This window comes from Acomys russatus, chromosome 9 (assembly GCF_903995435.1).
Source record: "Acomys russatus chromosome 9, mAcoRus1.1, whole genome shotgun sequence".
NCBI classification, from domain to species: domain Eukaryota; kingdom Metazoa; phylum Chordata; class Mammalia; order Rodentia; family Muridae; genus Acomys; species Acomys russatus.
In genome coordinates this window covers 1,184,428-1,211,142 of record NC_067145.1, presented here as the reverse complement: position 1 = coordinate 1,211,142, position 26,715 = coordinate 1,184,428, and the positions used below count along the sequence as shown (strand labels likewise).

Sequence of the window (26,715 nt, the reverse complement as noted above, 5' to 3'; positions counted from 1 at the left end):
CCAAGTGTGACTGTTAGTCTTAGGGTGGCAGTGAAAAGGTCCCGTGGGGGCTTCTTTTCTCAAGCCCAGTCACATACGTTAATGCGTTCCTTGTCCTTGTCCGTTTCGCCCTCATTTTTGAGTTTTTCCAGAGGTGGAAGGGGCAGCAGCCTTCGAATATTCTCTTCAAGAATATTGAGGTGCTCATTGAGCGAGAGCTGAGGTTTGAGTTTGCTGAAATGTGAATCACATGGAGGAAGAGAGGGAATTACTAACAAACCAGCCAGGCGAGCGCCCAAGATGTGTCTATGAAGGCTGAGCAGATGATAAGTAGATCACAGTTTCTGAAGTATTTTTGAGATATTGAGGAAGGTGGTGATAGTAGGACAGATTAAGGGTACAGTGCTCTTTGGCATACCGGGAAATTATTAAACACCATTAAAACACTGTTAATATCTGTTAAAGCCACTACTGGTCTTAATGACAAATACTTATTGTGAACATTTCCTGTCAAACAAACAAACAAACAAACAGCAAAGATAGTGAAGGATGGGGCAATTTGGCCCTCTCCCTCCTTCCTTTCCTCTCCCCTCCCTCCTCTTTTCCTTCCATTCAAACATTTATTGTATGGTTATCAGAAAAAAACTTGACATGACTTGGGAAAATGAAAATGTTAGTTCAACATAAAAAGCCCATTCACGTTGGGCATGGTGGCGCACACTTTTAACCCCAGCACTTGGGAGGCAGAGGCTGGCGGATCGATGCGAGTTCGAGGCCAGTCTGGTCTACAAAGTGAGTCCTGGGCAGCCAAGGCTACACAGAGAAGGTCCGTCCTAAAACAAAACAAAACCCATTCATTAAAATTTCCACAGTTGAGTGGAGAGTGTGATATGACTTTCTCACGTACTATGGTGCCTCACATTTGACCATGTCCCCTGGAGGGGGAGACCTGGTGGCACTCAGAGGAAGGACAGCAGGTAGCCAAGAAGAGACTTGATACCCTATGAGAATATATAGGGGGAGGTAATCCCCCTCAGGAACAGTCATAGGGGAGGGGAATAATGAGAAAATGGGGGGGGGGGGAGGAATGGGAGGATACAAGGGATGGGATAAACATTGAGATGTAACAAGAATAAATTAATAAAAAAAAAAAGGAAAAAAAAAAAGAATGTCCTGAAAAAAAAAATTGTAAAAATGTAAGTCATGACAATAAGGTATAGTTCAGAGCTTCCAAACTGAGATAACAGAACGGAGATGCTATTGGGAAAATCTGAGAGGGACTCAGAGAGGAGTGTGAGTCAGTGCTTAGTGGTATGGTCTTCTCATTGCCATTGTCTGATCATCTTCTTAAATTAGCATACTGATGTCAATCACCTACAGTAAACCTCACCCATCCAAAATCTACACTCCGGTGAATTTTGGCATGCACCTGTAAGTGAAAACGACACCATAGTTGACAGCTGACACTTCTAGCATCCCCTGACTTTCCTTCTGTTAGTTTTCAGGCTATCTTTTCCTGCACTTTGGCCCCATATGATCAATACCTCTTTGTATGTGATTAAGGAATAGTCTAGCTCTATACAAACTGAGTGTTGCCATTAGCCCCACATGGCCACGGGAGTTGTTAGTGTAAATTAAGACATCATGTAAGTGTGATATATAGTAAAATTTTGATACTATAAAAATTTTGATACTAAAAAAAAAGATAATGTAGATTAAAAAACACTGAACACATAGTGAAATGATAATGTACTGGATATATTAGATAGAATGAAAGAAAACATGCTTTTTAAGTGCTGGATAATCAACCCAAGGCTCTATGTATGCTCTGCAAGCATGATATCAATTAACTACTTTGTACCCAGGTCTTACTGGTTTTAAAACTTGTTGTAATGTTATAGTAATCAAAGTAGTGTAGTGGAAATGTATAGGTAGAGTCATGGACACCCTGGGACAGAAAAGAGAGCCCGGAAATAAAACCTCGAATAATATAATTATTGACTTTTGATAAGGATGCGAAGACCATTCAGTGTGAAGAAAGAAGGGTAATTGTTTATTTTCTTTAGATACATTTACTGTGTGCATCGTAGAAGTATATATGTAATATATATTGGTTATACATTTATAATTATATAGTATAATTATATTAATATTAATTTTATTATATGTATAACTACTATAGAAAAACAAATTATCTCATATAATAGGTCATATAGCCCCCCCACTGTAGTAACATCAGCTATAATTTATTCATGCAGATGAAATCTTGAATTAGTATGCCATTTGGATGTAGAGCTGTTAAGGTGGCACACTATCTTCAGACTTATTCATCATAGGGAATGCTACTCCATATTCCTTGACTGACATTTTCTTATTGCCCTTGGCCTTGCATTTAGTAGCCATTGTTTTATTCTCTATTTTTTTGTATTGGACTTTTTCTTTAGATTTTCTATATAAGGGAAACCCAATAGCACTTTTGCTTTGCATGTCTGGCTTGTTTTACTTGGCATAACGTCCTGATAAAGGACAAAGTAGGCTCTTTTTAAGGATGAATAATACTCTATTATGTATATGTTTCCCACAGTTTTGTCTATGTATACTTAGGCTGCTTTTTCACTATAGCTTTTATGAAAAGTCCTGCAATGAACACTGGATATTTTACAAAGTAGTGATCTCATTTTTTTGGGGGGGGGTATATACCTACAAGAGGGACTAAAGGATTATGTGGTAATTCTATTTTCAATTTCTGTCAAAAATCCCATATTTTTTTTCATAATGCACCACTATCCATACCTAAAGACATTGTACAGGATTCTTTTTTCTCCTACCCCCACCAACACTTGTTTCTTTTTAGGTAATAATGATCCTAATGGGTGAGAGGTGATATTTCATGCTGGTTTGGTGATCTTGAGTATATTTATATCTACCATTTGCACACAGACATAAATAAAACTAAAGAAAAATGTCATTTTTAAAGGGTTAATAATAATGTGGGAAATCATAACAGGAAGTGAGGAAAATCAGGGTAAAAGGCCTTATGCATGTAGGGTATCCTTTCTGTGAAGAAAATGAGGACCAGAGATAAGGGCACAAAAGATGTTGTCAAATATGTCAACAGGGGCATTATGGGTGAGTTTGTTATTTTAACTTTCGTCTACTTTTCAAATTTTAACAGTACACAGTGCAATTTTTTGAACTATAGTGGGGAATATGAGTCTATGAACTTGCACAAAATTACTTTCTTTGTCAGGCTTATCAGTGGTAGCTAACTAGAGCTATGGTGTGATTAGATATTTCCTATGTTTTAAATTTGAACATTAAAATTTGCCTGCAGGCTAAGACCTTGGATGAGAGATTTCATTTTGTGAAGGAATTTAAGACTCTCATTTATCAATAAGTCTGACTCCTCTGAGTAGTTGTTTGATCCTATCACTTATCAAAATGATCGATGTCTTAGCCAATTTGTCAACTCTTTAGAAGGTGAGAAAAAGCTGTCATTTGTCAGCTCCAACTGAAGAAATGTGTTTATTTTGGGGAGGATGTACAAGGGTCTACACTGATAGATAAGTCAGTTGATAGGAGGCAGTTGAAAGGGAGAAAATACAATTTCAATAAGCATGTGAAAGATTTGGGCTTGGAGAGTGTCTTAGTGGTTAACAAACATGAGGTCCTGAGTTTGCAGTCGTAGAACCCATAGGTTCCTGGAAGCCTACATAAAAACGCTGCAATGGTGTTGTATACCTGTAACCCCAGGGCTGGCTGGGAAGGGACTGATAGGTTACTGTTCAGGAGAGCAGAGAAAAGGGTCCATGGCTAGCCAGTCTAGCTAGTGAACTCTGGGTTCAGTAAGATTCTGTTTAAAAATGGGGTGGAAAGCAATTGAGGAAGAGGGTCTTTGCCCATCTCTGTCACACACACACACACACACACACACACAGAGCGAGAGGGGGGAGAGAGAGAGAGAGAGAGAGAGAGAGAGAGAGGAGAGAGGAGAGAGAGAGAGAGGAGAGAGGGAGAGAGAGAGAGGATAGAGAGAGAGAGATGAGAGAGAGAGACGGAGGGAGGGAGAGAGAGAGAGAGAGAGAGAGAGAGAGAGAGAGAGAGAGAGAGAGAGAGAACAACAAGGCTTTCTCTTACCTTAGGTATCTGATGGCAATTAAGGCTTTCCACCGAACAGGACTGGCTAAGGAGTTCAGCGGTTCATCCTTTATCAAGTCCTGTTAACATACACACATACAAACACACACACAAAAGAGACAAAATATTTCAGAAAGGCTTGGGTCTTTGGGTGTCTTGGATCAGAAAGATGCAAGACGTGTCTTTTGTGGTGGTGCCAAATGTTTTTACATGGAACACTGGGGGTTTGGGGGAGGCACTTTCTTCCTTCCTGTGCACGCACCAGCATAAAACCGATCAACATCTCCTTGTAGGTAAACCGGAACTTGTGGTCCTCAGCGTCCTGGACAGCGATGCCTACCTCAATGATGCTTCTTGTGAAACTCATTTGTAGATCCATGTCCTGAAGCAAAATAGGCCCTGGTAAAAGGCAAGGTCTCAGGCACCAGGCCTGGGTCTACAAACACATGACCAATGGGTGACATATTTACTCCCTTTCTCCATTTCCATTTCCCACCTAGGGTCTGAGTGGTAGAAAAGTTAGGACATGAAGATCAATCTCTTCCCACATACACTGGAGTTTGTCTAGAGCTGTGATTTTCAAACTTTAAATAACCATAAACCACAGAGGGAAATAAAACAATGAAGACTTATTTGCACAAACAAAATCTAAGAGACACTGAGATAAAAATTTAATAATAATACTGTTATGTGCACTATATTGTTTACCTTTTTACCTTTACTTTGTTTCATTAAACATTTTGCTGTTTGTGACTTACTAACTTGAAAACCTGGTCCTCCTTGAGTGGGGATTCACAGCCTGCAACTTGAAATGCACTACAATGGTTTATACTTCTAAACTGCCCTTACTGTAGCTCTTTGTTCTTAGATTAGGCTTATGGAGAGTGGCTTCAAATTGGGTTAATGACTTGGATGTTGAGATCTTTTCAGTAGCATTATATCAAGCGGTCATCTGCACTTGACATACTTCTCATGGAGAAGTATGCTCAATGTATGCATGCATTTCTTTCTTTCTGTCTCATCTATCTATCTATCTATCTATCTATCTATCTATCTATCTATCTATGAATCATCTATCTTCTATCTGTTATCTCCTACCTTATTTATCACAGATACTCCCAGAACCTGAAAAATTAAAGACAAAAGCAGATACAGAGTTAGCAATAACCATTGACATTTTTAACCCCCAAAGACACAGCCCGTAAGCTGGAGGATAACCCCAAGAGGAGTCCTGTGTCACTGTCAGGTACATTATGAAGAGCAAGAGCAAGAAGGGTACAGATGGGGTTATCAGGCTAAAAAGGCTCTAGGCAAATCTGGCAGGAAGAAAGGTAGTAAGGTTCCTGGAGTAAATCATGGGCAAAGCTACAAAATGAAAAGCCACAGGGCAGCTCATTTACAGTGTGCTGTCAGCCACTCTGTCTGAGCCTTGTGAGGCAACTGCCCATTGGCCTCCAAACAACCTTCCCTCCACCATTTAATACTTTGCATTTACTACTGAATCCAGGTGTTTAAAGGTAAAGTGTGATTTAAAAAATGTATTCTCCAGCATGGAGATTCCTCTGGAGCATCTTTTATTGTACAGGATCATTTTAGCTATTCTGGGTTTTCTGTTTTTCCATATGAAGTTGAGAATTATCTTTCAAGGTCGGTAAAGAATTCTGTGGGTATTTTGATGGGAATTACATTGAATCTGTAGGTTGCTTTTGGTAAGATGACTATTTTTACTATGTTGATTCTTCTGATCCATAAGCATGGGAGATCTTTCCATCTTCTGAAATCTTCTTCAAATTCTTTCTTCAGAGATTTGAAGTTATTTTCATACAAATCTTTCACTTTCTTGCTTAGAGTTACACCAAGATACTTTATATTATTTGTGGCTATTGTGAAGGGTGTTGTTTCCCTAACTTCTTTCTCAGCCTCTTCGTCACTTGTATACAGGAGGACTACTGATTTTTTTTAATTGATTTTGAATCATGCACACCTTTTATACACTTATAATTTTAGAAGTGCATAGTGCTTGTGAGAAATTATATGCTTTCAGAACAAAAGAATCAGACATCGACATTGGATCAGACCTGACAGGATGCATTCCTTGCAGCATATGGGACATTGACATCCTGTTTGGAGAAAGTGGTTGAAAAGAAAGAAGGGGGAATATAGAAAAGTACAGGGAAGATAGAACAAAAAGCAGATTAATGAATCTACTCCTCAACTTAATGCTTCAATTGTCACTCACAAGATATTTTTAATTCTCTGATATAGAATTTTGTATATAGATGCAAAATAAGTTTTAGATACGTAGTATAGAATTCAAATGTCAGATTATTTTTCACACATATTATATATATATATCTACTCTAATATGAGTTATTTTACTCATATAACTAAATTATAATACAAGGTTTACTTCCAATGCTTTGAAAATGCTATTAAGGTGCTTAGGAGAAATAAGTTATACTAATTAAATGTTAGTAGATTAGATCATGGTCATGCCAATTGCTAGTCTACTTTTATCACAAGAATATGCATCTTAGGTACAGCAGATAAATATGACTCTATAGAAAGACAAGGTCTTCAAAAACCCCAGAGACATGCAGAATATGGCATTTAAAATGTTTTTTATTACTTTAAAGGTTCATTGACAATGAGACAGGTTAACTCCTGGCAACACCCAGCCTACCTCAAAGAAGATGATGAGCATCAAAGAACCTCCTTATAGAGATGGCTTCAAATGTGACAAACTAGCCACTTGGCTAAAGGTCTTCATTTCTGTCACAGACAGAATTCTGCCAAAAAAAAGGGCAAGTTTGGATGCAGGCAGAGTCGACGGCCAAACTCTGCCAAGACAGGGTAAGCAAGTACCTTAATAGTTCCTGCCTCATAAATGTCTGTCAGATATATTGGGCCAGAAGGCTGAAGAAGATGCTCCAACATTATAGAGAGTTTTAGGTGGCTATTCTGGTAGAAAACTGTCTCTGTCATCTTCTCATTTAGAAAGCTACTAACCTGCACTCCAGGCATACTCAGATAATCAAGTTTTCTCTTTCTCAAGTCTCTGAGGGAGTTGAAGACTAGGTAGCTTAGTTTTACAATGAACATTAATTGTATAGGGGTTAAGATGTTTTTAGGTCTAGATAGGTGTTCTAAGTTGATAAGGACAATATGTGATGGAGATTGATTTACAATCAGAAATTTAGATGTACCAAGATAGGAAAGCCTTCTTCAAGGCTGTCAAATACAAATAGCCAGAGAATGTAACTGTATATAATTCCTGATTGTGTCACAGTTCTTCTTGCCATAGGTAATCTATTGTATATATATATGTAATAATATAAAAATATATGTACAAAAATAAAATAATTAAAAATGTATTCTCTAATATATATATTTTGCATTTTTTGAGACAAGGTGTCTCTGTGTAGTCCTGGCTGTCCTGGACTCAGTTTGTAGACCAGGTTGGCTTCAAACTCAGAGATCAACTTGCCTCTGCCTCCTGAGTGCTGGGATTAAAGGCATGCCCCATGACACCCGACTGCATTCTCTAATTTTATTAAATTAATTTTACTGAGAAAGGGTCTTGTTATGTAGCCCAAGATGATTTAAATTTCTGTTTATTTCTTTCTCTTTTTGCTAGATACAAAGAAATGGGTTTTGCTGTGATGTTTTCATGTATGTAAATCATCATGCTTTCTTCTAGATTCCTTCTTCACAGCCTCCCCATCCCCGCTCCTTGCCACTAACTGGTTCTCCCTTTTGCTCTCATGATACGTATATTCCATTGCTTGCTACTGAGCACTCTTCCTCTTCCTTTAAACTTGTGCTTCTCTTATCACAATTCCCTTCCACTTTTTAAATTGTTTATTATATTTTTCTCACATTACTCCCTGATTTTTATTCCCTTTCTCTCTCTTCTGCCCTATTCCCATAGCCCAGACATCTGACAGGGATGCGGGGCAGGGGGCTTCTCTCCCACTTTTTGGCCACAGTCTATAAGGTCTCACCAGGATAGCCTGCATGCCCCTCCTCTGTCTGTCAACAAGGTCATCCTGCCAAAGGGTAGAGATCAAATCATGGGTGCTAGAGTGCATGTTCAGCAGCAGTCCCTCCTCCTCACTATGTGGAGAATGAGCTGTTTGTTGGCTACATCTGGACAGGGGCCTAGGCTCTCTGCATGCATTGTCCTTGGTTGGTGCATCAGTTTGTAAGGGTCCCCTGGGTCAAGATACACCTACCTTTATGGTCTCCCTGTGGAGCTCCTGATCCTTCCAGGTCCTTCCATTTCCCCAACTCTCAGTGCTCCACCCACAGTCTGGCTTCAAGCAACCCTACATCCGACAAAGGACTAATACCCAAAATATATAAAGAACTCAAGAAATTAAACACCAATAAATCAAATAATCCAAATAAAAAATGTGGTACAGAGATAAACAGAGGAATATTGAACGGCCGAGAAAAACTTAAAGAAATGCTCAATGTCCTTAGTCATCAGGAAAATGTAAACTAAAATGACTCTGAAATTCCATGTTACATCTATCAGAATGGTTAAGATAAAAAAAACTCAAGCAATAGCATATGCTGAAGAGGATGTGGAGAAATGGGAACACGTCATTGCTGGTGGGAGTGCAAACTTGTACAACCACTTTGGAAATCAGAAAATTGGGAATAGTGCTACCTCAAGACCCAGCTATTCCACTCCTTGGAATATACCTGAAAGATGCTCCACCAATATAACAAGGACATTTGATCAACTATGTTCATAGCAGCCTTATTTGTAATAGCCAGAATCTGGAAACAATCTAGAAGTCCCTTAACTGACAAATGGATAAAGAAACTATGGTATATTTACACAATGGAATACTACTCAGCTGTTAAAATCAAGGAAACATTGAACTTTGCAGGCAAATGGATGGAAATAGAAAAGATCATGCTAAGTGAGGTAACCCAGACCCAGAAAGATATGCATGGTATATACTTATAAGTGGCTATTAGCCCAACAGATGTCCTCTAAGAGACTCCACCCAAAGGGGGATCAGGACAGATACTGGGACTCAAACCCTTCTACTTTTATGACTACATGTATATAAATAAATTCAAACACATATATAAATATATTACATATGACAGAAAATGCAATATTTATATTTCTGTCTTATTTTTCTTAACAATAACTTCTAGTTTAATATTTTTCCTCTGAAAATATAGTAATTTCTTTCTTTGTTTTGTCTGAACAAAATTCCATTGCATACATATATCGTATTTTCCTTTTGTCTGCTGATGAACATGTGTGCAGACTCCACAGTTCAGGTATTATGACTAATGGTGCAATAAACATGGATGCACAGTTGTCCCTGTGCTATGCGGAGAGGCTTTTTACTATATACCCAGAGGCTCTAGAGTTGGGTCATACAGTAGTCCCAATTTTAGTTTTGTGAAGAAACTCTGTATAATTTTCCATACTTTGGTGGCCACACCAGTGTACATGCCTAACAGAAGCTTGTCAGTTTTTCTCTTTCTTCCCATCCTTGGCATCATTTGGTACTAATTTGTTTTCTTGAAAAGAGCTTTTTTTCTTTGGATGAGGTAGAATTTTTAAAAAGCTTTTCAAGGCAGGGTTTTTCTGTGTAACAGCTCTTTGCTGTCACAGACTCGCTTTGTAGACCAGGTTGGCCTTGAACTCATAGAGATCCACCTGCCCCTGCCTCCCTAGTGCTGGGATTAAAGGTGTGCTCCACACCCAGCTATGAGATAGAATCTTAAAGCATTTTTGGCTTGAGTTTTTCCCCTGTGACTAAGATGTTAAAAAATACTGGTTAAAAATATTTATTGATTGTTTCTTTTTTTTTTCCTTTGAGAACTGCATGGTCAGTTCGTTAGCCAACTTATTGATTGGATGACTTGACACATTAGTATTTGACTTTTGGATGTTCTGTAGATTCTATATACTAACTTCCTATCAGATGTAGAGTTGGTAAACCTGTTCTGTAGGCTGGTCCCCAGGTAGATGATTGCTTCAGGTTTACAATTTCCCAACAATCTCAACGTCAGTTCTTAGGTTTATTTTCTGTAATTTGAATCATTTTTTCTATAAAATTCTTGCCTCTGTTTATTCCTTAAAGTTTTGTTGACTTACTCCTCAAGAAGTTTCATAATTTCATGTCATATATTAAGGCCTTTTGATTTTGAGTGTGTGTGTCCAAGTATGCATGCGCATGAAAGCAGAGTAAGAGATATGGATTAATTTTCATTCTTTACATGTTTACATCAGTTTTATGAGCATGGTTAATGGAAGAGAGTTTTCCCTCCCCAGTTTATGCTTTTGACACATTTGTCAAAGAGTAGATGGTGGTTGTTATGAGAGCTTATTTCCCAGTTCTGCATTCTTTTTCATTTGTCTATGTGCCTGTATTGATCCAGTACTGCATTGCTTGCATTGCTATGGCTCTTTGGTATAATTTGAGATCACAAATATGTGACACTTAGGAGACCTCTGGGTTTTTGGGCCTCTTTTGGTTGTGTATTTATTTTAGGATGGTGTATTAGTCAAGATTCTCTTATTGTGAATAGACACTATGACTATGGCAACTCTTACAAAGGAAAGCATTTAACTGGGGCTGGCGTACAGTACAGAGGTCCAGTCCATTGTCATCATGGTGGGAAGCATGACAGCATGCATGGACACATGGTGCTGGAGAGCAGCTGAGTGTCCTACATCTGGATCAGCAGGCAGCAGGAAGAAAGAATGACACTGGGCCTAGCTCAAGCATTTGAAACCTCACAGCCCAGGGATACACTTTCTCCGACAAGGCCACAGCTACTTATAGTGCCTCTCCCTATGAGCCTATGGGGGGCATTTTCGTTCAGTGAATCAGAGATGGACTTTTTTTATTTCTATGAAAAGTAAGATTGATATTTTAAATGGGGATTCTTTTAAATCTCTGGATTACTTCCTATACTATAGATATTTTCACAATATGACATTCTGCTAATTCATAATCATGTCATGTCTTTCCAATTTCTTTGTCTTCAAAAATTCCTTCAGTGTCTTAAAGTTTTCACTTTACAGGTCATTTACATCCTTGATTATTAGTACTTTTTAATATTTTTTCTGAGGTGATAGTAAGTAGGACGTTTTTTCTTGATTTCTTTATGACAAGTTTGTTATTGCTATGTAGAAAAGCTACTGATTTCTGTACGCTGATTTGTGTTTGACACTTTGTGAAACCATTTATCAGACCTAAGAGTTTTCTAGTGGCGTTCTAGGGTCTTTAAAGTATCAGGCCATGTTGGCTGTAAATAATTTGGCCTTTTCTTTTCCTATTTGCATCTCTTTTCCTTTTCTCTCTCATCTTACTGCTCTAGCTAAGACTGAGTGTGCTTTATTAAGAGTGGAATGAATTCCCTTGACGTCTTCTTGATTTTAGAGGGGATGGTTTCAAGTATATATCATGCTGGCCATAACTTTGTCAGATATGGCCTTGGCTATGTTGATGTGTATTGTTTCAACTCCCAGTTTATTCAAGATTTTATCATAAAAGGAGATCAAACTTTGTCAAAGTTTTATCTGCTGAGACAATCATGTGATTTTTGTCCTTGAGTCTAATAATATGCCACATTGCCTTGAATTTCTGGAATGAAATGAACTTGGTTATGGTATATGATTTTTAATATAGTTTTGAATTCTATTTGCTAGTATGTTACTGAGTTTTTCATATGTTCAAACTCTTCATCACCCTGCCCCACATCCTCTCAAGCACTATGATTACAGGCATATAGCAACACACCAGACTTTATTTTTACTTAAAAGATTAGGTTTTTAGCTTTGTTTTTTAGAGTGTCTATGTCTATATTAACTATTTTCAGTATAATTCCATAGTCACATTTCCCTACAAGTCTTATGTTTTTTCTTCATATCACTTTGACATATATTATTTTCGCAGAATTTCTTACTCTGAAAATACATTCATATTCAACTTGATCATTTTTATCTCCATTTTTCTTTTATTTTTGTAGTGTTTCCTCAGTGGAAAAATTAATATGTCACATGACATTTTATAATTAAAAAAATCCTCATTGTTCCTTATTAGATTTGAGGGTAACTGAATCAGGTCCTGATAAAATGAGAGCCCCAGTCCTCGGCATAGCTGACTCTAGGCTGTGCCTCCCTGGCTCTGTTTTAGGTCTTTTTTTCCTTCCTGATTCATTCTCTTCTGAAGTTACACTGGATATTAGAAATGACAGGACTTATTGGTGAGCATTTTTATCACAGGAGACTGAAGTCATCCCTAAGTGACCTTGCTGGACAGATTGTCCTTGAGATGAGTGTGATTATCAATGATGGTGAAGCTGCACCTCATGGACTGTCCTCACAGGAATGAAATTGCTTCCCTAAGTGATGGCAGTGCTAACAATTTCCTTAGAGTGTTTACAGAACCAGAGCCGAGACAGCTATTGATCAGACAGCTGGTCTGACCTAGACTATTTGCTCTGCTGTACCCTAACCCTTTACTTTGATTCTCTGCTGTAACACTTCACTTTCTGTGAGCTCCTGGAAGCCATATCTGAGATCAGTGAACTCCACTCTGTTGTTCTCTCCAACGTGGATACATTTCACCAGAAGTCGAGAAACATGAGGAACATGATAAACATCCAGATCTTGCCATCCATTTCTAAAAACTTACTTACTGGATAAGTGCCTTTAACAGACTATTTAGGCAGTTCTCTGGTGACTAAGGTGTGCGGCTTACTGCTCTGCACCAGTCTCCTGACATCTGTTGATATCTATAATCTATGAACTCCCTACAAACCTCTTCTTATCACATGTATACAGGAATATGAGCTCAGGGCACTGTTATGATCTGAATATTGAGTGTCCTCCAGAGGCTCATTTTTGTGTTTGGATTCAGACAATGACACTATTTTGGGAGGTTCTGGAAACTTTAGGAGGTAGAACTGAGCTCAGAAGAGAAGGCTTGTATGTTGGTGCCTCTTTCTCCCCTTCCTCCTGATTCTTGTGGAGAGAAACTTCAACATACACTCCTGCTACTGTGATAGTCTACGCAAGCACACAGGGGTGGGGGGCAAGCAACCATGGAGAGAACTCTCTGAAATGAAAAGCCAGATTAAAACGTCATCTTCATAAGTTATTTCTCTGTGTGGTATTTTGTCCACAGCAATGCAGAATTCTGACAGATCCTGACAGCAAGAGGACCAGCAATGGAAGGGAATAAGTATGGAAATAATTAGGGAGTCCTTTCCACACTGGCTTTCGGATAAGAATTACTCATGAGCCGTGTAAGCCTACAGGTGTGCGGACTCCTCCTCCAACCTCCTCAATCAACCTTCCTGGAGACCCAGGCTGCAAAGCTGAACTTTGAATTCAAGTCTTTCATGATTCTTAGGAGGGTCAGCTTGACAATAGCCAGCAATGTGGCTTTGAGTTGGCAATATGTATAAAGTGGTTCGTGAGAGAAGCAAAGAGATTGGGGGAAGAAATAGTCAGATGAGTTGCAACTCAATTTGGTGGTTCTGAGGTTGGTCTCATTCTCAGCATGGAAAAGAATTGAGAAGGTCCAGATGCACGGGGTGAATGCAGAGGGAGAAGTGGTATAAGATGAGGTAGATTGAATAGCTTGGTAAATGGCACAGTTTATTCACCTTAAAAATAAATATATGGAGCATACTACTGAATGTCACAGGTGTGCTCCCTAACAGGCTGGATCTCATTTATTGATTTGGTTTGGGTCAGTTCAGACTTGGTAATTGTCCTAGGAGCTGAGCCTCTGCAAGGTCTGGGCCCAGAGGTAGAGGGAATCCTGTGACAGGTTTTACCTGGGAACACTGGCTATAGAGAAGCAGGATTTGCTCCATGATGTCTTGATCAAGCCTGGCTAGAAGTTGCTGCTTCGGGGCATGGAGGGCCACAGTTCCATAGATCAAGATGAGGTCAGTCTTAGTCAGGCTCCTTTTCCCAGAAAAAATACCCTGAAGATAAGAAAATGGATAAAAGAGAGCTATAAGCCATGTAAAGAAATCTTTCTCTCATCTTGTCTTAATCTTGTGGAGCACCACCAGGGGTTAGTTAACTAATTGGGTTGGGATGATTACAGTGAGTCTAAAGCTGACACGCCCTTGATCACACAAATGACAACAGCCAGGACTGTGATGGAGGCCTTGACACTCTTGTCACGTCACTTAGCCTCTGTCCCATGCTTCCTTCAGTGAAGTAGGGTGCACATCACTGAAGCTGTGGTGGGGCAAATGCAGGCACACTTAGGCTTTCCTGGTCAGTACTATTGTCAGAGAAAATGGAGTAGGCTCGTAACATAGCTGGCCATCTTGCAAGGTCAAGGCTAAGAATTGAGGACAAGGGGTAAGGATAGTATGGACAATGGATATTCATTGAAGAAGTAAGTATTGTTTGTCCCTGAGGTAACTATGACCTTCAGAGAAAATCATTCCTTTACCTTACATCGATTGACAAAAAATTTCTCCTTATCTTGGAATATTTTAAGAACATTTAAAACAGTATCCAAGTGGTTCTCCGCGCAGTATCCTAAAATAGATGTTGTTCCCTAAAATCAGAAGAAGCAGATTTTTTAGTGCAACTGTGCATTCAATAAATACTGGATACCTACCACTGTGTGTCAGACACATTTCTGGTCATTGGGGATTCAGGGATGAATGGAGAGAATGCTGAAATCTCTGTCCCTGTGGAGTTCATAGCCAATTAGACTGCTATGTGGCAAAAAGGAACACTATAGTATGCCAGGGTGTGGCCAGTGCTACAGAGGTCAGGAAAGGGAGGAGGGAGAGGCTGGTGATGACATAAGTAGGGTATCTAGAGAAGCATTCGTAAACACAGTAAAGATAAGCAGAGGCAGGGATCTGACTGTAGTGGGATTCCCAAGAGGGAGAGCTTCTAACAAAATGTGCAAAGGCCTGAAGCCACTGAAGAGAGCTGAGGAAGCAATCATAAAGGCCAGAGCATCCTGAGGTCTACAGGTGACACTCAAGAATTTGGACACATGACTAATGTTCTTGTTTCTTACTTTTATTCCCAGTTGAAAGATAGGGAACACATATATTTAAATGATACTGTAAGGCTCTCTCTCTCTCAGCCTAAACCTGGGAACGTGACCCAGACAAGCTTGGGAAAGTGACCCAGAAAGAATTGAAGGCCAGTTTCAGTTTCTGAGATCAAGGTGGCCAACTGAGACAAACAATTTCAACTAAGGTAAACAATTCTCAGAAAAGTACCATCTGGAAATTCTCTGGAAACTCCCCAACACCCCTCCCTGCCAAGAATAGCCTGCAAGACCAACGACCCCTGCAATAGCCAATAACATTTAGACAAGCACCCTTAGCGACCACCAGAGCCAATCCTAACATAGGGCACGCAGCCCCTCCTAACCTTTGTGGTTTTAGCCTTTAAGAGCAGTCTGTAACAGTGATTCGGTGTGCCTCCCTCCTGAGTGAGTGCTGAGGCCCCCTGACACGCTTCAGCAATAAACCTTGTGCTTTTACATCAACACTGTGGTCCTCCAGTGGTCTCTTGTGACGACCCCCTACCCGAGTGGACTCTAGGGTCCAACAATACAGTGTGAAGCTCTGATATACGTCTACTCTGTGGGATATTCAAATCAGGCCGAATATCATGTTTGTTGTCCTAAATAACTGTAGTTGCTTGCGTGTGTGTGTAAAACATCTAAAACCCATCATTTTTAGGCAATTTTAACTAGGCAATACATTATTACCAACAACGTTTTTTGAAAAAATTGGAAGAAATACTACACTGTTGAAATGGCCTCATATGAGAGGTGATTTAATTCTTGAGGGCTGGTTTTTCATATTCTGGTGATCCAGGCCCTTCCTGCCTTGTTTGCCCAATGTAGGTGTCACCATGATGCTTGTCCTTATGATTCATACAACAATCTTGTCATCACGGTTCATTGATTATAGTTTTGTTTCATGGATGCTGTCACACTTCATCAGGCAACTAGGGCACTGTTTTTAATTCTGACACATAAGCCTCACCTCTATCAGTGGAAGGCACACCCCATTTGATAGCCTGTTGTGTTAGTCTTAATTCTAAGACACACATTTCTTTGTATCGTGTAGACTATTTGTATGCTTGCCTCATGGCACTGTGCTTCTTCTCTTCCAGTTCATATATAGTTTCAACCTCAAGTTTCCCTCCCCTCTGAAAATGCTCAGGAAAGTTCACAAATAAGGTGAATTTTCTGTTGTGTTCCTTTCTCCCCAGTTTTACCTTGGGGGTACACAAGCTATGGAGCACCAAGGTTGACAGTTGAGTGTTACTTGATTGATGATCATGCTTGTGAGGTGCCCAGTGTCATGCACCAGCACTTCAGCACTTAACTCACCTACATGGCATTCCAAACTGGCTTGAATGTGTGGGATACTCACTAACCTCAAGGAAAACAAACAAGGTGCCTGAGATTCTCAGAGGAATGTCATGGCTTGTCATAGTTGTGAGACTCTAAGAGCTTGAATGAGAGCCTTAATGGATGCTTACCCTGGACATAAAGTTACTTTGTTTCCTAGCGTACACCTGAATGAAAAGGGACAGCATGATGGAGAAGAAGTGCTAGAAACATCACACACAGAGATTGGTGGTAACAAGAACTGACAAGGAGAGAACTGTGGTAGAGACGCAGCCTCACACACTCAATGAAATTCAGTGATTTCTCCTATTTACTTTGAGAGAAACATAAACATCCAAGAATTTTGGGGAAGAAATGCAGCAAGATATGCTACAATATCTTTCTACTAGCAATTTTTAAAGGAGGAGCCCCTTCCCCTTAATCTAAATACAACCCCCTCCCCTTTTCCCCACAGTGACACATGCTCTGCAGCCTAGGCTGAGCAGGGACTAAATAAAAACACGTCTCTATATCGCTTAGTTTCAGCTCATATTCTTCCTGGATGGCCACTAAGGTCACTCAGCTTGAAAAATTTAATGATCTTGATGGTCATCATCATACTTTAAGAAACCAGCACTAAGATATCACAGAGCAAGAATGTTTGAAATTAATTTTCAGCATTTCTACAACAAACTTGGCAAAAAAGTGAGGTACTGACATTTAAACGGGGAAACCTTTTTTCTTTAAGGTTTGTGGAAATAAAACGTTTTGCACTTTTCTATGTACTAATGAATAATTCCGCTTAATGAGACATACTAGGGTTGTCCCATATTAGGGACAGGATTAAGAGCTGTGACAAGAAGACGGAACTGGCAAGGGGTCTTACCTGTCTTTGGTCCCCGAGCTGGCTGGGACTAACCAGAAACTCGTTGATCTGTGAGCTCACAAAGTCTTTGTCTTGGCAGGAGGCTAAGGTAGTTCCCAAGGCTTTCCAAAGAAATTTCTGGAAGACAAAAGATGACGAATAGGATACTAGAAGATGGAAAAACAAAACTGATGAAAAGTGAGGGGGGCAGAGAGTTGAAGAAGTCATAGGAAAAGAAAAGAAAAAAAACCTAATTGGTCTAAATTTGTAATTGCCTAATAGCTATGTATCTCACACATACTCCTTTTTTGAGAGTGTTTCCTTCAGGCTCTGTTTTCACTGGTGCTCTCCTGCACACCTTCAGAAAGTGTCCCTAACACCATCATGACTTTCACTGTCTATCATATCTTTTTTTTGAAACTTTCTACATGCATACAATGTATCTTGGTCATAACCATTTCCCGTTCTCTTCTTCTAGCTCCCCTTGGCCCTCTCTAACATATCTCCCATCTACTTCCCATCCCGTTAAATACAGTGCTGCCCATATGAACTTGTGTATGGGGGTCATCCACTGGGGTGTGGGTAACCTACCAATGGCTCCCTCCAACCCCAACGAAAGAAAAATGCATCTCCCTTCCTCAGCACTCCTGTGACAGTAGCTCCCCAATAGCTAGAGATGAAGCCTCTGGATACCTCCCCTTCTATATTGGAACTATCTTTATTAACTATATTAAACTATCTTTCACTCCCATGACTGAGGATGACCTTCCATGTTATTACCTTATGAGGTCAAGCATTGGGTACCCAGTTAGAAATAAGTGACCACATGGAGTAGAAACAATCTGTCCTATGTACGACCAGGATGGATGATTCAAACTCCGCAAGCTGATCTATCTGGTGCTATCTCAGAAAAATGGAAATAGGGGTTCCTCAAGACCCAGCTATTCCACTCCTTGGAATACACCCAGAAGATGCTCCAGCACACAAGAAAATTTGCTCAACCATGTTCATAGCAGCCTTATTCATAATAGCCAGAACATTGAAACAGCCTAAGTGTCCATCAGTAGAAGAATGGATAAAGAAACTGTGGCACATCTACACTACGGAATACTACTCAGCTATTAAAAACAAGGAATTCCCGAAATTTGTGGATAAATGGATTGAGCTAGAAATGATCATAATGAGTGAGTTAACCCAGAAGCAGAAAGACTCAAATGGTATATACTCACTTATATCTGCATACTAGCCCAAGGGGCATGTCCCACGAAAGCCTTCACTTACCAGGAAACTGGGACATCCTATTGGGACTCTAAATGAGAGAAGCATGGGAGAATAGCAAAGTAGAAGGATCCAGAGGGTCCTAGAAACCTATGATAGGCAGATTTGGGCCCAGGGGTCCTGCTGAAACTAAGGCATCAGCCAAGGACAATACAGGCGGTAAACTTTAAGCCCCTACCCAGATCTAGCCAATGGTCAGAACATTCTCCACAGTTGAGTGGAGAGTGGGATATGACTTTCTCACGTACTCTGGTGCCTCACATTTGACCATGTCCCCTGGAGGGGGAGACCTGGTGGCACTCAGAGGAAGGACAGCAGGTTGCCAAGAAGAGACTTGATACCCTATGAGCATATACAGGGGGAGGTAATCCCCCTCAGGAACAGTCATAGGGGAGGGAAATAAGGGGAAAATGGGAGAGAGGGAAGAATGGGAGGATACAAGGGATGGGATAAACATTGAGATGTAACAAGACTAAATTAATAAAAAAATTAAAAAAAAGAAACAGAACAACAAACAAACAAACAAACAAAATTACGCAAGCTGGACTCAGCAATGCTCAGCTTGGCGACCGTTGTCAAAGTACAAGATTGTGGAGTAAATGAATGGCTGCTATTTCAAACCGTTAGCTGTAGCTTGTTAGACAGCAAAAACTAATGGGTACACTTTCACTTTGCTTGTTTTCAGTGGATTCACCAGCTTGAGAGCTCTCACTCCTTAAATTGCTCTGCCTCTTCAGCCATGGTAGTTTAACCATATTATCTGAGCTCTCAGGAGCCTAACGTAGAGGATTGCTGTGAAGTTCTGGCCTAGCCTGAGCTACAGAGTAAAACCTTGTTTCAAAGAGCCAAACTTCTCAAAATAACCTTCTTTAGAGGGTTATTGTCTTGAGCCATCTTGTAAGTTTGGAAACTGCTGGATGGTATGACTTTGGGTGCAAAGGCCAGTTTGTTTGATGAGGACGAGGCATTGATCACAAAGTCATACCCCACTCCACTTTTAACAGGCTTTCTTTGTGTAACAGCTTTGGCCATCCTGGAACTTGCTTGGTAGAGCAGGCTGGCTCAAAAAGTCTTAATTGTATCTTCAGGCTTTGTGGAACAGTCCGGAAAACTGCTGCTCTGAACCACATCAGAGACAATCAGGGCAAATAATTTTGAGAATTATGAAGAAGAATTGAACGTTAATAATGAATAACAGTCACTTGGTACTAGAAATTGTAAAACATAAGAAATATCTTTACAGAAAACTAAAATTTATGAGTGATTTTTAACCTAATAATGACCGTGATCAAAGCTCCTTTTATACCCATCACACACATACTAGTTGCTTTGCTTAGGGATCTGCTTCTGCATCTGTTGAGACACGTGACATATATCAAACTGTGAACATCCTGAAGATTCAGAGATTTAAATAGTTTTCTTCAGGCTACATTAGGAGTAATAGCAGACCCTGGATTCAAATCCTATTTAGAATGGAACCCTACAGCGTAGAGGGTTATGGACATGACACAATGGAACTCCAGAACTGGATTTTTGAACAACCTCTTGCCTCTAATCTTGCTGAATTTTAGTATTGTTTCTGGCTGCACAGCTTGTAACAATACCATTTAAACAGTGCTTCAGTTTGCCTCCCTGTGTCTATTCTTCCTCTTTTGGGGGGGATACCTTGGATTTTAGCCAAATGCAAACCTAATGTGCATCAATAGTCCTTAAAGATAGGTGGGCTCTTATAAGCATGCTGGTCTACAGGTAGGCTGAAGAGAAGCAGGAAGTACTCAACACTCAGCAAGGGACCTACAGAACTTCTTTCTCATCATTCTTTTCTCCTTTTGGATGCACTGAAGATAAGATGGAGCTTGAGTAGCCATTTTGGATTGTAAGGTGGACTGCAAAGTCTTTTTGTTGAAAAAAAAAAAAAAACCAACCTTCTCTATTGAGCTGTTGCAGTAACTGTCCATTTGCTGGCTGAATTCCCTACTCAGTTGACTGGTCCAGGCCACATCACTGATTTTCCATAGAGATTCCTTGAGCAGCTGTTGCAGGAAGTAGAAGTTAAATGTGAGTTTGACTAGTTAGTGGTACTTTTCTGGCTTTCTAAAGCATAAATACATAAAATTGGGGTTATTCTTTCCTCATTAAGTAACGTTATTTTGGAACTTTTCCCTCCATTTATTTTTAAAACTACTTTCTGATATGTTCTGAATTCCCATTAAGACTAAAATTCACAGATGTAGAAATTACTTTACGAGGATACCTTCCTTCCCTCTCTTAAACAGAACTTATACAAAGATTAAAATAGAATACAATCAGAAATAAATTTCAGTTAGCGTTTTTGAAGTTTTGATAGAGTTCCATTAGTCAATGTTTGTGTGGCTTATTGCCTGTGGAATATGAGAGAGCTTTCAAATAGGGAATGGAATGCCTTCAAGAAACAACAGAGGCACAGGTGCACACTCGGCTTCCTCTAAGTGGCTCTTCCTGAACTCACCAGACATTCTCAAACACAGTCATAGGAGAGACTCTTGAATCCTTGCATTGCTTCATGGAACGATGGATTAAAAGGACTTTTTATCTCATGGGAGGACAAAAAATATCTGTCGCGATTTCTAAAACATGTTATTTCTCTTATATTTCCTCCTCTTTGAGCTTAGAAAAAAACACTTAATGTCAAAGGCCGTGAAATATTGTACACATATTTTAAAATCAGAACTCAGCTAGTGAGCTTCTTGAAGAGATGAAACTGTCCTGGAAGTTTGAGGGAACAACATATGTTACACAGCTTTGAAAGAAAGATTAGCTGCACACTCAAGACTGGAAGCAGGAAACGAGCTCTTCTGGAGGCTTCCTGCTAGAAGAAAGAAATTCCCTGTCACAGAGAGCTATTTTTAAAACAGGACCTGGCAAATGCAGGATTTTGAGACTGGAAGGAGGAGAGAAGAGAATCAGGGATCTAAGAATTGAGGACGAGCGGAGCGGGGCCATCACTTTCAGGTCATCCCGTGTATCTTTATCCAAAGAAACAAATGCTGATTTTGGAAGAAACATTGAAAAGAGAGAGGAAATACTGTGGGGAAACCACAAAAAACTGATACTTTTGTAATTTAAAAAAAAAAAAAACAACCCACATTTATTTATTTACTTAATGGTGCATGTGTGGAGGGGCAAGGACAGTTTGTGGGAGTTGGTTCTCTTCCTCTGACGTAGAGGAATGGGGACCGAACTCTTAAGTGTTAGTCTTGGGAGCAAGCTCTGTTAGCTGCTGAGCCATTCTGCTAGCCTGGAAACTGGCATTTCAAGAAGCCATAGGAAATTCTTACGCAGACAGATTATGACGCGGAACCCGCCATACCAAAAGCTTCCTGTCCGTGAGCGACTCCACTGCCTGTGGGTTCTTGAGATGGAAATCTCCGGTCTGCTTCTGCCTGCAACTTGACATTCCCCACAGCACAGATCAGTTTTAAAAGTCCAAGGAGTTTATTGGCTACAGGAGAAGACTGTTTTCTGGAGAAAGGGTACAACAGGGGCAGCTAGGGTTTTAGTAGCCATGGTGAGTGAGGATGATAAGGAGCAGGTAGAAAGAAAGAATTCATTTTGGACCATAGAAGTGGGCTTTATATTTACCTGTGTTTTGTGAAGGACAAAAGAATGAAGGGGATAAAAATCCTTGAAGAGTCAAGACTTAAGAGAGAGAAAGATACTCAGCAAAGTCGCCACAATTCTCTTTAATGCAGAACATTTTGCTCCTATTGTGACTTAAGGAAGATTTAAGAGATTATTTTAACATTCTAGTCATTTCCTCAAACCAAGATGCTCCTTCCTTTCTGGAATGCATTCTTTTGCTGTTAATTTAGATGAGAAGAGAGATAGCTAGTTAGCTGACTTCACCCTCCATCACCAATAGGTCTTGAGGACCCACCCTTACCTGTTGCTCATCAGCAGTGCGCAGAGGACCCACCCTTACCTGTAGCAGCATGGTTTCCCACAGCACGACGCTGACATTAGTTCCTAGAAATGAAAATGGATGCAGTAACTTCAAATAAGCCAAGATCCAGTGGATGAGGGAGTTCCTACTCAAGGCTTTCTCTTTGCTCAGGATGAGTGTTTTGAGATGTAATTTACTCTGTTGGTAACATTAAACTTCTTGTTAAATAGACAAAGTGGTCTTTAATCTATGATAAGACTAGCTGTTTTTGCTAATTTCAGAAATAATTACTGAAATGACCACATTTCATAATGCACATTTTAACATATTAACATGAGTAGTGTTTTTCCTAGTTTTTTGTTTTACACACGTGCAACTGCACACATATTACTGAATACATATGGAGGTCAGAGGACAAGTTTTAGGAGTTGTTTCTTTGCTGCCACACGGGTTCTAGAGATCCAGGTCATGGTTTCAGACTTGGTGACAAGTGCCTTTACCCACTGAGAAATCATCCAGGGCCTATTTGTATTTTATTATGTAGCCCAGGCTGCCCTCAAATGTTACCATGTAGCTGAACAACATTGTTTCCACCTCTTAAGTATTAGGGTTAGAGGCATACATTAGCAATCAGCTACTTTCAAGATAAAAACAAGGAAAATGTTTCTATATGAGGAAAAAAATCAGAGCCAAACCAACATTCCCATAGGGGTTCTCCTCCCCCATGCATGACTGTGACCCTTTGAGAACTAGATAGTGAGGAGTCAAGTAATGCAAAATGGCGCCGACTGCCTTACCAACCAAGTTCATTGCGTTAATTGACTAAAAGGAGCAGTTTTGCCTTACAGATTTACAGATAAGTGGTGCATTGTTTCTTTGTGGTCTTGCCTCCTAGTATAAAGACACAACCATTCTTCCTCATACCCTCAAGAGGCTGCAGGAGCTCAGGAAAACGTGTTTTCCACAGGTCTGTCAGTTTAGGATGGATTAGTTCAGGCATTATCTTCAGAAGTCCTATTGCACTGGCCCCACACAGTTGCCCTAAACTGGCCAGGATAGCTATTACCTAAAAGGCAGAGCAGGAAATGATCATCAAGGGAGAATGTATGTAACAGGCTCACCTGCTTTGTCATTGTGCTTTCCTTCCATTTCTAAATTAGATGTTCTAAATAACACAAGGCTCTCCTTACCTTTCAAGGGCAAAAGCAATATTTAGACAATTCATCTATCTCTCTATCATCTATCTATCTATCTATCTATCTATCTATCTATCTATCTATCTATCTATCTTGACCTGATGATAAGGGTGAAAGATAGGTGGAAACAAGGAACAGAAAAATTAATGGAAAGAATCAATACTTGCATATACTTATTAATTAAATAAGGACATGTAGAATATTATTGGAAAAAGTGACACATACATGGGCAGATATGGGGAAGAGAAATCTATACCTTAGCCATGAGGTTTGACTGATGGTACTTATGAATGAGATTCAGTATACATTTATTTTAATTTTAACTTTAGGGGCCTCATCTTGGATCTGTAGCTGCACCACGTGTTTATTTTAAATAATTAAGTTTAATAAGAGTTTCGGAGTAAGGAGATAATTTTGTCAATAATATGCCACATGCATAGCAGACAGTCATTTCATCCTACTGTGTCTTTGTGAGAGTTCAGGCAATTTTTCTGAGAATTTTATTTTAACTTGAACTGTCCATATTATCAGCTTAAATTCATCCCATCTTGGTTCTCTGTTACTCACCAGAAGTCGGGCCAGTAGCTGCTGAGGTGAAGGAAGTTTCACTAGAAAGAGAAAGAAAGCAATTTTCATCGTCACGGTGGGGGACTAGAAGGTTCATATTGAAGTGTGCTTGGCAGCCATTTCGGAATGAGTCTCTCAGAACAGAATAGTTTTGCTTTATTTATGGATGTACAAACCGGCTCCTGTAGAGATGACAAGTGCTGTCGACTCCTGTATGTCACGCTTCTTCTTCTCTTCTGCCATAATCAGAATTCGGATGATGTTAAACAGATAGTCTAGTGTTCCTGTGTATTCCTCAGGTACCACAAAAGTCAAGATTCGTGGCCACAGCACCTGTAGAAAGAGTTTCTTTTTGTTTTCCATACTTCCTAATATTCACTCACGCTTTCCCCTTTGTTTTAGAAACATGTCTGTTGTGTGTTATTATTTCAGTCTTCAGGTCAAGTCAAAGAGAGAAATACAGTGTCTGTACATTCATGTTTGAGTGCTAGCTGTAGTGAGTGTGGGAGGGTGATTTCCCCTGGAATTGCTTCTTGACTTTGGAGCAGGAAAATTATTTCATTTGAATGAGGTCTGGAGGCACTACAGTGGTCCTGCCTCTCTGGACTCTCTCTCTCTTCACCAATGGCAGGGTTCTTCTTTGTCAAAGTGACACTGAAATTACCCCTACACATTTCCCCAAACTTCAGAGCTAAAGTGAGACTGCCCTAAGTGATGACGAGGATGATGGGACAATTGGGCTGAGCTTATTTCTGTGTTCTGCAGTTCCTTTGCTACCTTCCTAGTTCTGATGAAAACCTTGGCGTTGATTTGGACTTTTTCATACTTGCATATGTATTTAATCAATATTCCCCCTTGCTCTGTAAGATATCACATGCCCTCCCAGTTTCATATACAGCATTTGGGTGCTGCTGTATGGCTCCTATGACTGGCATATAGTCTGACATACAGTTTCTTTCTCTTAGGCTACCTGTGTGCCATCCCATAGGGTCCCTACATGGATACTTTTCTGTATGTAGCCATTGAGTAACATGTCATTAGTTCATCAGGAGTTCCAGATGCCAGATTCTTCAATGTTAAGGCTAGAGTCCTGGGGTACTGCTGTTTTCTGCTTTTCTGTCTCCTTGGTCAGAAGGTTTCAAACTTTAGTGTGTACCAGAAATACTGGCACTTTTTGAGCTGTAGACGCTGATGTGCTGATTTATTATATTTGGAATATAACATCATAATAGGCTTTTGACACAAATATTCCTTATAACTCAAGAGCTACATATAGCCTAGATGAGGCCTCAGTTCCGGGAGGAGGACCTGGTTCCGCCAAGGCTTTTGAGCCATCAAAAATATATTTTCAGGCTATTTTGCTTAAAAAAAAGTTTTCCAGGATCCTCCCTTTGAAGTTCAGATTAACTCTGTCTCCAAGGAGCCCTGAGCCTGGATACATTAAAACTTCTCTCACGCAGGGTTGGTGGTGGCACATGCCTTTAATCCCAGCACTTGGGAGGTAGAGGCAGGTGGATCGGTATGAGTTGGAGGCCAGCCTGTTCTACAAAGTGAGTCCAGGACAGTCAAGGCTACACAGAGAAACCTTGTTCCAAACACAAAACCAAAAACCAAAACAAAAACCAAGGAAACAAAAACAAAAACAAAACCAAACAAGCCTGAAAAACAAACCACCAAAAAAAAAAAGAAACCAAAAAACAAAACAAAAACAACAACAACAACAACAACAACAAAAACCAAAACCCTACTCTCTCTGCTTCAAAATATTTCTAGGTACATTAGGATCAGAAGAGAAGTGACATACTAGAGTCCTTATAAAATGTACTGTATTCTGTACACATTAGTAACTCATACCTATTGCCTTGGTTACAAAGTTTGGCTGTGTGCTGAGCATCAAACTGCAATTCTTACAACAGGGCATCACATGAACTAAGTGTATACCTCGTGTGAACTCATGCCTGCACCCCCAAGTGAGCAGGTCCCTAGACAGGTGATCATTGTGCCTTAAGTGGTAAAATACAAACCCTTACCTGGGGCATCCCAATCACCAGTGGGTCCAGGGATTTTAAGACCTCAAGGCTTGTTTCTTGAACAGATCTCTCCCCCTTTTCAGTCTCTTCGAAGTTAGATTTCAAGGGCTTCTCCTTTAAGAAATGTTAGACAAATTTCTTTAGCCTTACTTCAGTGTGTTTTTAGACTATGGGGCAGAAGACATTAATACTCAACCTAAGGACTCATGGAACTCAGTGATCTGGATCCCTAATACCAATCAAGTCCCCACCTGAAAGGGCCCATTGGAGAAAGGGTTGGGAGGTACGTGACTGGCAAAAACATAAAAGCAAAAGTTCTAAGACTGTTTTGGATGCAGCTGGTTCCTCTCTACTT

General features: G+C 40.0%; 1 protein-coding gene across 1 annotated transcript in view; it reads right to left on the bottom strand.

The window, feature by feature from the left end:
• Mroh2b (maestro heat like repeat family member 2B) overlaps positions 1 to 26,715 on the bottom strand; it is a 62,735-nt gene that overhangs the window by 19,341 nt on the left and 16,679 nt on the right. The window contains exons 13-25 of the mRNA XM_051150906.1: positions 26,361 to 26,474; positions 24,507 to 24,663; positions 24,331 to 24,371; positions 23,492 to 23,633; positions 22,607 to 22,650; positions 20,571 to 20,678; positions 17,389 to 17,505; positions 14,583 to 14,690; positions 13,948 to 14,100; positions 5,215 to 5,241; positions 4,379 to 4,498; positions 4,117 to 4,196; positions 78 to 213 (exon numbers count right to left, since the gene is read on the bottom strand). Of these exons, the coding sequence (XP_051006863.1) occupies positions 78 to 213; positions 4,117 to 4,196; positions 4,379 to 4,498; positions 5,215 to 5,241; positions 13,948 to 14,100; positions 14,583 to 14,690; positions 17,389 to 17,505; positions 20,571 to 20,678; positions 22,607 to 22,650; positions 23,492 to 23,633; positions 24,331 to 24,371; positions 24,507 to 24,663; positions 26,361 to 26,474 (1,347 nt within the window). The remainder of the gene's footprint in view (positions 1 to 77; positions 214 to 4,116; positions 4,197 to 4,378; positions 4,499 to 5,214; positions 5,242 to 13,947; positions 14,101 to 14,582; positions 14,691 to 17,388; positions 17,506 to 20,570; positions 20,679 to 22,606; positions 22,651 to 23,491; positions 23,634 to 24,330; positions 24,372 to 24,506; positions 24,664 to 26,360; positions 26,475 to 26,715) is intronic.